Source organism: Colobus angolensis, unplaced genomic scaffold, assembly GCF_000951035.1.
Source record: "Colobus angolensis palliatus isolate OR3802 unplaced genomic scaffold, Cang.pa_1.0 Scaffold439, whole genome shotgun sequence".
Lineage (NCBI taxonomy): Eukaryota > Metazoa > Chordata > Mammalia > Primates > Cercopithecidae > Colobus > Colobus angolensis.
The window spans coordinates 1,591,781-1,606,195 of NW_012117810.1; the positions used below are offsets into that span (position 1 = coordinate 1,591,781).

A 14,415-nucleotide genomic window follows, 5' to 3' on the forward strand; every position below is an offset into this window, starting at 1 on the left:
TATGCCTAGTTCCTGGCTGAGTCCAAAGCTCAGTGTCCAGTTTGATTGACAGGTGAGAGGCTGTGCAGGGCCAGATACAATGAGCCACACTCCAGACTAGCAGGAATTTTCCTTAGGAGCAACACGTCCTCTAAAAAACGTTCCCTTACAAGAAACCAGGAAACTTGAAGTGAGAAGAGAAACAGGATGAGGAGGGGGTGACTGTGGCAAAATAGACCACACTTCAAAAGTTGAGGTTTAAGTTGCAGCTCTGCACCTCTGTGACCTCTGCAGGGGGCCTAACCTCACTCTGGTTTTCACGTTTTCCCATTTCTAACTGGATAACAAGGTGATCCTCTCAGAGGAGAGTTGCAAGGCTTAAATAAAGCCAAACGCGTAGCCATGTCTAGAATGTACTCACTCACTTAACAAATACTCGTGAAACATCTGTAATGTGCCGAGCACTGAGGGCAACCCAGAAAGGAATAAAAGACCATGTTGGCTAAACAGTCTGTGAAGACCAGAAAACTGTCATCAACAACACATCAAGAGTAAAGAGGGAGGTGTGGGCATGCACAGGGCACAAGGAGAGGGCCTGTCACCTGCCTGTGGTCGGGAAGCCTGGAAGGACATCCTCGCTGACTGCACAGCCATGCTCTGTTTGCAAGGATAAAAGGAGCAGCAGGCCTAGTCGAGGGGAGGGGGGAAAGTATCACACAGGGAAGTGTGAGATCAGTAGTTCTGAGAAGGAGGCCTTCTGGCTTGGGATGGCTGGAGGGAAGAATAACTGTGGGCGACCAGCCTGGAGAAGAAGGCCTGACTCAGGAGGGCCTGCATGCAGAGCAGAGAGTTAGTCCTCATTCTCAGGGCCACGGGAGGCCACAGAAGGATTTTAAGCTAGATTGAGGGGGACAGATCGCAGTAAGGCAGGCTGGGATGCAGGGAGGCCAGTGAGATCCAGCAAGGAGGATGTGGCTTGTGTGGGGGCTGTTGTCGCCATGTGTTAGCCAACCATGCGCATGTGAAAGAGGCTGACTTACAAGAATCTGCTCCTGAAAGCCTAGCGAGGCCCAGGGCCAACTTCCACTTTATTCTGGATGTTTTCACTTTTGGGGCATCCTGTTCTGAGTCAAGATTCCTCCTTCTGAACATGGGACTTCCCAGAAGGACCACAGCTCCTCCCGTGCACCCACTCAGCCCGGGAGGTTCTGGATTTTGGTTGTTGAAGGAGTTTACCTGCCTCACCAGAGAAGGATGGCCATGAGGCCCCTGTGGAGTCTGCTTCTCTGGGAAGGTAAGTGGGGCAGGCAGACAGCCGGTCCTTGGAGAGCTGAAGGCGCCTCCCCAGCTGCCTTCGCCAGACATCTGGGCAGGGCTCCCTCAACCCGAGCGAGAACCCAGAAGCTGAGGGTGGGTAGCTGGGTAGGGAAGACTAGAACAAGCTCTTGGGCAACATTTTAAGCTAGGCAGATACAAAGAAATGCAGGGTCCTGGGAGGAAGAAGGTGGCAGCTTGATGGGTATTCTTATCTGTGAGACATGAGCTGTTTTGTGGCCCAGGGCAATAAAAACGGAGCCAGCGGAAGTCGGCTGTGAGAATGGTGCGGACCCAGCAGTGTTAGCATGCAGAAGCTCTACAGAGTTTGAGGAGAGAAGCAGAGGGCAGGGCAGAGCAGGGTTCCCCACAATCAGCAGAGCGTGTTTTCAGCAGCCTGTGCGGGAGCTGAGGTCCCTCCCTGCAGGCCTTTTTAAGGGGAGGCAAGTACTAAGTAGCGATGAGAGAGGCTAAATACGGCCCACGTGGATGTAGGGGTGGCTGATGGTGGTGTGATGTTGGGATGGCTGACACACGGGGTCTCCTCCACATTGGGCGATCCCTCTATCCATCTGATGCCTGAGTTCCCTTCCTTGGTCAACAAGCAGCCAACGTGACATGGGTCAGCACTGCCAGGCCATGGATGAGGGTTTATGGGGTGCGGCAAAGATTAAGATGCCATTGTTTACATCAGAGGCTTATAGGGACTTTGGGTTGCTTTGTCTCTTCTCCTTGCCTGGGTTCCTGGCCCTGAGAGCTCCAAAGCCTGCAGATTTCTTCAACATTTCTAAACGTGTGCAGGAAATCACACCTTAACCTCAAAAAAGGCCTCGGTCTGTTTGGCTCACAAAATCTTTCAAATCATCGGACATGTGAGACAAAAATAATTTGCCTTTTTTTTTTTTTTTTGAGACTGAGTCTTGCTCTGTCGCCCAGGTTGGAGTGCAGTGGTGCATCTTGGCTCACTGTAACCTCTGCCTCCTGGGTTCAAGTGTTTCTCCTGTCTCAGCCTCTCAAGTAGCTGGGATTACAGGTCCCTGACACCACACCCGGCTAATTTTTGTGTTTTTAGTAGAGATGGGGTTTTATCATGTTGACCAGGCTGGTCTCAAACTCCTGACCTCAAGTGATCAGCCCTCCTCAGCCTCCCAAAGTGCTGGAATTATAGGCATGAGCCACCACACCCAGCCCAAAAATAATTTTTCAAATGGCCCTTAATGATAAAAGATCTGTGTGACTGACCTGGTAAAGACCCCTTATTTTTCAGTGGTACTGAAGCCTGAGGGGTGGGGGGTGATGTGCAGAAGGCCACACAGCTGATCGTGGCAGCACCAGGAGCGGGTAGAAGCTAGGTCTTGGTTGACATCCAGTGCAATGCTCGTTGTGTGTTACATTCCTACTCTGCGTTAACACTGAAGCCTTCTTCAGTGTGAGAGGAGGTTGTTGGGCCTGGAGGACAGTGAGGCGGAGGAGGGACTGGAATTATCATGGCCGACTGAGCAACCATCCTGAACACGGCTCATTGACCAAACCTTCATCACCTCTTATTCTTCCCTACACCCTGTGCCAGTGACAGGCATGGGGTCAGTCCTCAGCAGGGTAGGTGATTTATTCAATACCATTTACTAGGCTTCTCCCACACTCTGTTCCTAAACGGTGGTGGGCACTGGAAGCACAATGATGGGGAGAAAGAGCTCACAGTCTAGTGGGAGACGGTGACTCACAAACAGGCAATAATAATAGAGGGATAAGGGTAGTCAGCATGGTGACCCCAGGCCACTGTGAGAACACAAGAGAGAATATGTAATCTCTCTTGGTTACATTATCTATGAGGGATAGGGGAGGTCAGAGGAGGCAGTGATGCTACAAGAGTGGGCAGAAATTAGTCAGCAAAGGAGTCAGAGGGGCATTTCAAGCAGAAGTGTCTCCTATACACCCCTGACTCAAATACAGTCCCCAAAAGCAGCATCTTGCCGTCTTGCCCCTGTCTGTTTCTCCTCCTGTTCTGGATCACAGAGAATAATATTCAGTGGATCCCAAGGACCTCGGAGCCATCCTTGACTCCTTTTTCTCCTTCACTCCCCAGAGCTAATCTATTACCAAATCCTACTGATTACACCATCTTCATGTTTCTCAATTCCTCCCACTTCTTTCCATCCCAGTTGCTCCCTTCCTCAATTCAAGTTGCCATCACTTCTCCGTTGGACTAACGTGAACAGCCTCAGTCCTGCCCACCTCCAGTGCATTCTCCACATCTCTGCTGGAGTGATCTTTCTAACCATGCATCTAATCCTGTTATACTCCTGTTTAAAACCCACCTGAGACCCCCCATTGCTCTACAGATAAAGCTCAAACTCTAATACTGCTTTCAGGGCCCTACATGATCTGACTCCCACCGACTCTGCAGTGTAATTTCCTACTCCTCACACAGAAAACTACTCTCAGTTCCCCACGGCACCAACTCTCCCCCTCCACGCCTTTGTCAGTACTGTGCCCTCTGCCGGTGACACTTCCCTATCCTGCTCCAAGCCGCCCTCCGCTTGGCCTGGCTGATTCCCATTCCTCTTCAAGGCTCAGCTTAACAATTTGTTTTCTGAGCCCATCAAGGCTGGGTGAGGTCCCCTGTCACCCTACCTGTGTGCTCCCAGGGCATCCCATTTTTCCCTTCATGATATTTAACAGAATTCATTTTAATTGCTTTCTTGAATGTCTGGCTTCCTCTGTAAGCTCCATGAATGCAGACACTGGGGTTATCTTCCATACGTTTTATCCCCGGCACCTGGCAGAGTGTACCCTCAACTTGAGTGGAGGAAGTGTCAGTGGAGGGGCCCCAGTTCACCCCATAGCAGGTCAGATGCATGCAAAAGAAGGATGAGGAGCGTGGGGCAGGCAGAGTGACCAGGGGCTCTGTTCTTTCAGCCCTACTTCCCATTACAGTTACTGGTGCCCAAGTGCTGAGCAAAGTCGGGGGCTCGGTGCTGCTGGTGGCAGCACGCCCTCCCGGCTTCCAAGTCCGTGAGGCTATTTGGCGATCTCTCTGGCCTTCAGAGGAGCTCCTGGCCACATTTTTCCGAGGCTCCCTGGAGACTTTGTACCACTCCCGCTTCCTGGGCCGAGCCCAGCTACACAGCAACCTCAGCCTGGAGCTCGGGCCACTGGAGTCTGGAGACAGCGGCAACTTCTCTGTGTTGATGGTGGACACAAGGGGCAAGACCTGGACCCAGACTCTCCAGCTAAAAGTGTACGGTGAGTGTGTCTGACACTGGCTGCCTGACCCTCTTCTCCCACAAAGCACCAGACAAGCATCCTGAGTCATAGCAGCCAGGGAGAGCTGGGTTCCAGAAAGCTCTGGTCTCTGACCATGTTGCTGACTCAGAGAACAGCTGCTCCCTGGTAGTCACGTCTAAGAAAATTCCTCCTGGCTGCAGCAGCTAGGCTTTGCCATTTCACAGTGCTTGCCTGAACTCTAGCTCAGTCTTTTCTTAGCTCAGTGGCCTTAGACACAATGCTTAGCCTCCCTGGCCTTCACCTTTCTCCTTTGTAAATGGGCATTGTAATACTACCATGTAGAGTACCCACAGGGTGAAATGCAGTGGGATTTGCAGTGGCATCCAGGACAGAGCCTGGCCTGTGCTTCCTCAGTTCTAAAGGATCGTCATAGACTATAAGATGTGCCACTAGTCTATGTACCACTATAAAGGAAAAAAAAATGATGTTACATACTAAACTATGACATAATGGATTTATTTAAAAATCAAATTATAATGAAACTATGACTAAAAGTATAGAATTTACACATTTCTTAAAAGGGCTTCTTAGAAAGATTTTAACTATATATGATTCATGGGTTCTCTCAGTCATTCATCATTGCAAAACAAACCATCCCAAAACTTACTGACTGAAAACAACGACGATATTTACTTCTCATAATTCTGTGGGTTGGCAGGCCCAGCTGGGTGCAACTTCTGCTTCACATGGGTCTGCAGAGCCCTTCGCACAGCTACGTTCAGCACCTCAGTTGGCTGCATGGACTGGGGGCTGGGTGGACCTTGTTTCCAAACAACTCCACCTCCACCTCCACCACAGCCACCTCCACCACCTTCATCATTTGTCTTCTGGTCAAGAAAAAGGGGCTTTCAGCTCTCATTTATCTACCTAATGGGTTAGAAAAGAGGCATAGGTGACCCTAAATCACTGTTTCAGCAAAACCTTAGAAATTTAGATAGAGTGGAAGAGGGGGAAATCCAGCTTTAAGAATGGAAAGCAGAGGTAGCAGCTTAGAAGAGGGTAGTCATGAGGGAGATAAAGGCTGTAAGCAAATTGGGGAAGTGTCTTGAATTCCCCCGGGCCAGCTAACTGGCTGTCCTTGGGCGAGCCATGCAGGGTGCCAATGCAGTTGCGGTGTCTTTCTGGATGCACACAGCCCTGAGCCTCATCTTGGCAAGCAGAGTACTGGCTGTATTTCAGCACCCCCACCCCCTGTCACCTGTTACCCTGTGACCCCCTTAGCCCAATGTCCTTGTGCAGTGAATAACCTACCCTACCATACAGTCAGCCCCTGGAGCCCCTCCTCCGGTCTAAGTCTCAGCTGCTGCACATGTGAAATGAGGACATTGAATGCGATAATACATGCAGCACCCACACCACTAAGCTCTAAAATGCCTTGTTCTCAGCATCTGAATTACAGATTTTGAGGAAATTGCTGTTTTATTGCTTCCAAATACATAGCGTGATTAGAACTAATTGCACGAAGCTGCCAAGCAGCCATCCTTAGGAGCTCTGCTTTGACAATAGATAAGAATGATTTGAATTAGCAGATCAGTTACTAGAAATGTCAATGGGTGTTTCTACTGTGCTTGATCGTGTTTGGAAGCAGCTTGTCCTCTTAAGTGATGTAAATATCCCCCCTGTAATCTTTGTTTATACTATTAGTGTGCCCAGCAAATCATTTCTCTTTCATATCACAAATCCCACCAGACTGAACTGGCATTAACGAGGTTTTTCTCTGCTTGACTTTGGAATGCTGTCAGAGACTGAGCTCTCCTGTTGTTACCAGAATGCTCTCCCACTGGCCTCATTTCCACTGAGACTCAGGATTTACTCATCAACCTGTATAGGAAGGGGGATCCGTGGCCTAGGACACCAGGATATCGGTTTGTTCAGTGACCAGGTATCGAGCACCCACTATTTGCCAGCACTAGACAGCTAAGGTTACTGAGCTAATAAGACAGAGACCTCACCTCTGGGCCCCTCCTTCACAGCATTTTGCACCCTCATAATTATTTTATTAATTATTCATAATCATTTGTCAGTATTTGTCTTTCTCACCAAACTGTAAGCTCCAGAAGGCTAGGAATGTGTTTGTTTTCTTGCCTGACTTAATAAATGCTTGTCATCTCTTGTTGACTGACTGACATATTGTGAGACAAATACTACAGAAAGAGATAGAGTGCTTGGAGAGCTCAGAGCCATGCCTGGGAAGGCTTCACAGTCAAGGCATTAAGCAATGTGTTCAAACCGGGCCTTGAAGGATGGGTAGGAGTTTTCTGGGAGGACAAGAAGGGAAAGGCATCTATGTGCACAGATGAACCATGTGAAAGCATGAAAGGTATTTAAGAGCATGACATATTTGGGAAAACTGCAAATTAATTAGGATGAGCAGGGAGAAGCAGCAGGAGGTACAGCTGGAGAGATGGGCGTGAATCATTTCCCGAAAGGTTTTGAATATCAAGCTAAGGAATTCAGCTTCTGTCCTGTGGGCAGTGGAAAGCCAGACAAGATTTTGGTACAAGAGAGGCCTAGTCAGAGGTGGCATCTAACCCGGGGTGCATCCCAGAGCCAGAGATATGGGCCCTGCCCAGCATCCCTGGGACCCATACCTGTTGTACTTTTCTTTCCCAGATGCAGTGCCCAGGCCTGTGGTACAAGTGTTCATTGCTGTAGGAGGGGATGCTCAGCCCCCCAAAACCTGCCAGGTTTTCTTGTCCTGTTGGGCCCCCAACATCAGTGAAATAACCTATAGCTGGCGACGGGAGACAACCATGGACTTTGGTATGGAACCACACAGCCTCTTCACAGACGGACAGGTGCTGAGCGTATCCCTGGGACCAGGAGACAGAGGTGTGGCCTATTCCTGCATTGTCTCCAACCCTGTCAGCTGGGACTTGGCCACAGTCACGCCCTGGGACAGCTGCCATCATGAAGCAGGTATGGCAAGGGTCAGCAGTCAATGGTTGAGGGCTTCTGAAGCATCAAGTCCACCTCTGACCCCACCCCTCCATGTTCAGCACCAGGGAAGGCCTCCTACAAAGATGTGCTGCTGGTGGCAGTGCCTGTCTCGCTGCTCCTGATGCTGGTTACTCTATTCTCTGCCTGGCACTGGGGCCCCTGCTCAGGTAGGAATCCTGCAGGTGCAGGAGGTAGGTGGAGGAGGTAGAGTTCCTGGCGGGGAGGGGGTCTTGGACCTCCTTCTATTTAGGCTTCAGATGGTCTGCCCCTTCTTACCTCTCCCACCTCATCTCTTGGCCTTCTCTAGCTCATATCTTGGTTTCCAACCAGACTCAACTACTTGAAGTTTCTTTTGCGGTTCTCCAAATGAACTGTTCCCTCACATCCATCTGCAGATCTTTGTACATAATATTCCCTCTGCCTGGAACACACTTGCCATGATTTCCCACCCAGCCTCCCCTCTTCATGTGGCTAACTCATACTCAGTCTTCAAGGTGTGCTTACTCCAGAAAGCCTTCCCTGACCTCCCCCAACACTCAGGCGGATTAATGTCTTTTCTTTAATCGCCATTGCTTACCCCAATCAGAGAACTACTTACATTTACTTCCCCACTGAATTCTGAGCCCTTAAAAGGAGGATGCTGGGTCACCACTGGGCATGTCAGTGGTTCCTAGAACACGAGGGTTCCTGAAACATAGCTGGCATCGACAAACATTGTTGAGTGGGAGTCTAGACGACTTCCAACCCCTTCTTGCCTGAGATTTCTACAAAATGTCTCCTTAAGAGAAGCTACTCCCTGGCCAGTGGCTGATAGGGCTGCCTTCTTGAGAAGAGGAAGGAAGAGGAAACTCCAAGATCAGACCAGGTTCTAAGCTCTACATCCAGCTCAGTCCCTTCCTCTGCCCCAGGCTGCCCTGCCCCTGAAAGAACTACCCGACTGACCAGGGCTCCGTGGTCATTTCCATCCCAGGCTGTCGGAGCTGGCTTGTCCCAAGGTGGAGAAAGGGGGTCAGCAAGGAGGAGGCACTGAGGCCTCATTATGATGGGTGTGTTCTAGAAGGCAGGGTCTGGGTCCAGCCTGTAAGCACGGGGACAGGCAGTGCTGATTCCTGTTCATTCTCTCCAGCAGGGAGGAGGGCAAGAGGGATCAGCTGAGGCTGCACTCCATCTGAAAGCCCCATCTGCTGTGGGAGGGTGTGGCCCTGGCCCCTGCCCCAAGAGTCCCCAGGATTTGTGATAAGAAAATGGAAGCCAGGAATGAGCAGGGAAAAAAATAGCTTTATTGAGATATAATTCACATAGCATACAAGTCACCTATTTAAAGTATACAATTCAATGCCTTTTAGTGTATTCGCAGAGTTGCACATCCATCCCCACAACCAATTTTAAAACAGTTCCATTACCTCCCCCAAAGCCCCATAACCCCTTAGCCATCACCTCCCAATTCCCCCATTCCTCCCACAGCACTAATCTACTTTCTGCCTCTATGCTTTTGTCTTTCCTGGACATTTCATATAAATAGAACTATACACTATGTGGCCCTTTGGCCAGGTTTTTTTCACCTAGTGTCATGTCCTCAAGGCTCGTAAAATAGCATCTTTGGCCGCTGAGAAGGGACCCAACCACCTAGGATAGTAGAAAACTACACGCAGGCAGTCCAGAAGCTGGTTCTGGCTCTGCCTCATGGCTTCTGTCCAGTTATTTAACTTTCCATACCTTCTGCAATTAAATGTACGGCATACTTGCAGGCCAAGGTTAGACATTAGGAAGAATTTCCTATTCTCGAAGAGCCTCCCTTTCCAGGGTGTTGGAAGACCAGGAGAAATGTTCCTTTCCCTAAGGTGACCTTGGGCTAACACACTGAGGATTCAGAGACCTGCGGGCAGGCCAAGGATGCCAAGACTCCAAACATTGGAGGGGTAACTTTCTTTCTGATGTCCTTACCAGGGAAAAAGAAAAAGGATGTCCGTGCTGACAGGGTGGGTCCAGAGACAGAGAACCCCCTTGTGCAGGATCTGCCATAAAGGACAATATGAACTGATGCCTGGACCATCAGTAACAGGCACGTGATGCTCAGGGACATAACTGGTGCCTGGAAATCACCATGGTCCTCATACCTCCCATGGGAATCCTGTCCTGCTTCGAAGGAGCAGCCTGGGCAGCCATCACACCACGAGGACAGAAAGCACCAGCACGTTTCGCACCTCCCCCTTCTCTCTCCCATCTTCCCATATCCTGGCTCTTCTCTGGGCAAGATGAGCCAAGCAGAACATTCCCTCCAGGACACTGGAAGTTCTCCAGCATCCAGATCCATGGGGACATTAATAGTTCAAGGCATTCCCTCCCCCACCACTATTCATAAAGTATTAACCAACTGGCACCAAAGAATTGCCTCCAGCCTGAGTCTTAGGCTCGAAAATATATTAGATATTTGAACTAATAGAGAAACTCTGAGTCACCCATGCCAGCATCAGCTTCAGCCCCAGACCCTGCAGTTTGAGATTCTGATGCTTCCTGATGGCCAAAGCATTGCTATAAGAAAAGGTCTAGAAACAGGTGAAAGTGAGAGGTGGCGGACAGGCGTTTCTCTTTCTGGCCTAAGGACTTTCAGGTAATCAGAGTTCATGGCCCCTCAGAGGTAAACTGCAGTTGTAGACACCAAGGATGGTTGACAACCCATATTTGAAATGGGCACCGTTTTACAGGAAACACCATATTAATAGACATCCTCACCATCTCCCTCCACTCTCACGCCTCCTGCAGGATCTGGGAGTGAGGGTGGAGAGTCTTTCCTCACGCTCTAGCACAGTGACCAGGAAAAAAATATTGAATCTGCCCCAGCCAACAGGACGTTCTTGCACAACTTCAAGAAAAGCAGCTCAGCTCAGGATGAGTCTTCTTGCCTGAAACTGAGAGAGTGAAGAGCTATAAAACGCTATGCAGAAGGAACATTATGGACAGAAGGGGTATGAGGCACTCTAGAATCTGCCACATTCACTTTCAATGCAAATGCAGACCTACCTTAGTTCAAGGGGAGGGGACAAAGACCCCACCACCCAACAGGAGGACTGTAGAGGTCACTCGGACTCCATCGAACTTTTTATTGTGGCCGTCTTAGGAAAATACATTCTGCCCCTGAGTGATTCTGTCTAGAAAAGCTCTGGAGTATTGATTGCTACTGGAAAAACATTGATGAGCTAAACTTACCCTTGGGGATTGTTAGCCGTTAAGGTTCACAGTTTCTCTCACCCAGGTGTAACTGGATTTTTTTTGGAGCCTCACTCAAGTCTTGATAACAGAGAGGAAGGAGGTATTGAAAAAACAGGGGTGGGTTTGAAGTACTGTTTTCCCAGGGTGACTTCACTCTCCCCACCTAGGATGTCAGTCCTGTCCAAGGACCTTCCCTCTTCTCCCCAGTTCCCAGGCAATCACTTCACCTTGGACAAAGGATCAGCACAGCTGGCCTCCGGATCCACATCACCACTCCTCCACTCGACTGTTCCCAGATCCTCCCTGCCTGGCCTGCTCAGAGGTTCTCTGCTGGTAACCTGGCTTTATCAAAATCTCATCCCTTTCCCACATGCACTTCTCTCCTATCACCTTCCCCCAAGATTACCTGAACAGGGTCCATGGCCACTCAACCTGTCAGCTTGTGCTGTCCCCACCTGCCACCTACAGTCATGCCATATGCCTGGTCACTGAATCATGCAAAACTGGCCTCAGCCCCTGAAAATGAGTGAAAAGGAAAGCCCAGGACCTGACAAGGAGCCCTAGTGGGTTTCTGGGGAAAAATACAACACTCCCCACCTTTCTTCTGTTCATCTCCAGGGCCCCACCTCAGATCAAAGCAGCTCTGGATGAGATGGGACCCGCAGCTCTCCCTCCATAAGGTGACTCTTAGCAACCTCATTTCCACAGTGGTTTGTAGTGTGGTGCACCAGGGCCTTGCTGAGCAGATCCACACTGCTCAAATAAAGTTCCCATCCTCAATGACTCACTTGTCAACTAGTGGACTAATGAACTCTCTGCCAAAAAAACACAAAGTGCTTCCGTGAGACCAATTTTGTGCTAATAAGCGTTGAGACTGATGCTTAAAAAGTCACACCACAACAAATATTGATTGAGGGTGCTGCATGTGCTGGGTACATTTCTTGGTACTTGGGAATCAGTAGTGAAACAAAACCCTTGCCTTTGAGAGTTTATGTTCTGGATAATATAAATAAACAAGTAAGCATACATCAGATGTTGTTAGTTTCTGTTAAGAAAGATAAGGCAGAGTAAAGGGCTACAGAACAATGTGTTGGGGAGACAGGGTCTGTCTTAGATAAAGCAATCAATGACAGCTTCAGTGGGGTGCCATTTGAACAGAGGCCCAGTGAAGTGGAGGAGTGAGCGTGCAGTGGCAGAGTGTTCCAGACAAAGAGACCAGAAAATGCAAAGGCCCTAAAGTGACAGCATGGTTGGTGTTTGCAAAGAAGAGAGTGGAGGCCAGAGGGGCTGGATCCAAACAAGGGAGAGAGAGAAGGACAAGAGTCCAGAGAGACGGCCCGGGGCCGCATCACATGGGACTTTGTCAAAATGCCCCTTTGTTGGAGTTACAATGACAGAAAGAACCCCTCAAGAGTCCAGAGATCAGACTCCTCCCAGAACACCCTCTACTTCATTGCTCCAGGATGCTTGTGGTCCGGCCAGAGCCCTCTCCAGATCTTCTTTTGCTTTTCCTTGTTTTCGTTTTATTTTCCTTGAGCAGTAGTTTTTGCATCTGTTCTCCTATACAAAAGACAAATACAAGAGCTGCTAGGGCAAAGGACTCATGAGACATGATATCAGAGAGAATGGGAAAGGGGCATAGCAAAAGAAAAGGGTTAGAGAGGACATTTTTCTCATCAATGGAGACATGAACATTCAGTGCCTCATTTTTTTAAAAACTGCTGTATGAGCTGAGATTGTGCCACTGCACTTCAGCCTGGGTAACAGAGCGAGACTCCGTCTCAATTAAAAAAAAAAAAAAAAAAAAAGTCTGCTGCAAACATTAATGACACCTGTAGCAAATCTTCCTTCCATGTGTATTAAGAACTAGCACCTGTTCAGTTAATCACTCTTGGTTACTTACTGATCTTCAGAGGAAGCACCATCTCCTTCCAGATTTGGCTCCATGGCTACTTGCATCTGTTCTGCATACAGCCTGAAGGAAGGGCCTCTAAAATGGCAATAACTATTGCTAGATCTAGGAAAGTGGTAGTGGCTGCCTCCCCTTGGGCTGTGCCTTAGTCAACATTATCTGCCAGGAGGGGCAGGCTGAGTGCACGGGCAAGTAGTGGGGAGACTCCCACAGCGTGACCAGCCCGGGTCCAGGTCTCAAAGCCACATTTCCACGCAGACACTGAAAAACTGGAGTGTCCCAAAGAGAATGACCAGAATGGTGAAAAGTCTAAAAACCTTACCATATGAGAAATGATTACAGAAACTGGTTATGTTGAGCCTAGAACAAAACACTCACGGGAGCATAGGTTCTCAAATATTTGAAGGCTTATCACATAAGCCCAGACTGTGTAACTGGGGCCAATGGAGCATATCACTAAAAGGCAGATATTGACTCATATGAATAATAGGATCTTAAAGCTGGAAGGAAATCTGTGGTTACTCAGTTCAAGTTTTTTTATTTCTTATGTGGAAACCGAAATCCAAAGAGAATGTTACTCCTCTGAAATTACATAATTAGTGGCACAGTCAGAATTACCTTTCGATTATCTGAATCAGTCCAGTCCCTTCCACTGCACTAGATTACCAAGGAAGAATGTTCTGACAAGTGGGAAAATCCAAATATGAAGTAAACGGTTTCAACGAATCTGCTTAAGCAGAAACCATCTCAGAGCAATACTGTAGACTAGAGACTTATAATAATGACTTATAAATGAAAGAAAGAACGGGCAGGCACTGTGGTGTACACCTGTAGTCCCAACTACTAAGGAGGCTAAGGTGGGAGGATCACTCAAGGCCAGAAGTTCAAGACCAGCCTGGGCAGCACAGTGAGACCCCCATCTCTAAAAGAAATAAATAATTAAAATTAAGAAATAAAAAGAATGAATGAATGAATAAAGAGATAGTCAAAAGAGGCCAATGAAAGGATTCTGCTAGGGTGTCAGAAAAAAAGCCATGCTTTCTCTAAAGACAATTTATTCTAGCTTCCCTTCTTGTGCCTTTTTTATAGTATGCTGCTTTGGGGAGGTATCAGAATTGAAAAGAGACTGATAGAAAGTAATAATCCCATTACCAGGAAAAAAACCCAGCAAATCAGTCAAATAAGTGAATATAACACATATAGTCATTAAACATTTTATATTCTTTAGGAAATTTAAAAATAATAGGAAAACACTTATATCAGTCAAGTTTCTTTGGAGGCAAGCAATAGAAACCAACTCTGGTTTTAACTAAAGTAAAAAAGGAAATGTATTAGAAAGTTGTGAGTAACTTAGAGAACCAAGGAAAATGTTGACCAAGCCTCAGAAAAGACAAAGCCAGGTAGCCTTGAGGATGCAGGCCTCAGGGCCTCCGAAAATAGTTCTGTTCTATCTTCCCCAGTTGCTCACTGAAGATTCAACTCCCCACCAATGGAGCCTGATTGGCCTATTTGAGGCCAAGGGCCCTCCTTTTTGATGGGGTGGGGAGGAGCTGTAGGACCTCGCCAAAAGCATCAACTGGATTAACAAAATAAAGTACAAAACAAAGCTTGAACAGGTATCTGTAGAACAGAAAATGCACCCATCTGTTCATTCAATAAGCACTTACTATGCACCTACTATGTGTCAGCACCAACTGGGATACGGGAATTACTAAATAGTAGCACCACAAGCCCTGCCCTCAAAGAGCTCACAGACTGGTAAGAAAGCAGTA

General features: G+C 48.2%; 1 protein-coding gene across 1 annotated transcript; it reads left to right on the plus strand.

The window, feature by feature from the left end:
• Nucleotides 1-984: 984 nt before the first annotated feature.
• On the plus strand, nt 985-11,757 carry SLAMF8 (SLAM family member 8). Its single transcript, XM_011957194.1, has 5 exons — nt 985-1,273; nt 4,213-4,539; nt 7,195-7,500; nt 7,581-7,688; nt 9,469-11,757. The coding sequence occupies exons 1-5, from the start codon at nt 1,234-1,236 to the stop codon at nt 9,543-9,545; spliced, it is 858 nt and encodes a 285-aa protein (XP_011812584.1). The 5' UTR covers nt 985-1,233; the 3' UTR covers nt 9,546-11,757.
• Nucleotides 11,758-14,415: the final 2,658 nt, after the last annotated feature.

What these genes read in the sequence shown, in the direction of transcription:
- SLAMF8 (XM_011957194.1), top strand. Translation starts at nt 1,234, where the DNA reads ATGGCCATGAGGCCCCTGTGGAGTCTGCTTCTCTGGGAAG. An exon ending in GAGTCTGCTTCTCTGGGAAG is followed by an intron (nt 1,274 to 4,212) that starts GTAAGTGGGGCA and finishes CTGTTCTTTCAG; the next exon opens with CCCTACTTCCCATTACAGTT. An exon ending in CAGCTGCCATCATGAAGCAG is followed by an intron (nt 7,501 to 7,580) that starts GTATGGCAAGGG and finishes CTCCATGTTCAG; the next exon opens with CACCAGGGAAGGCCTCCTAC.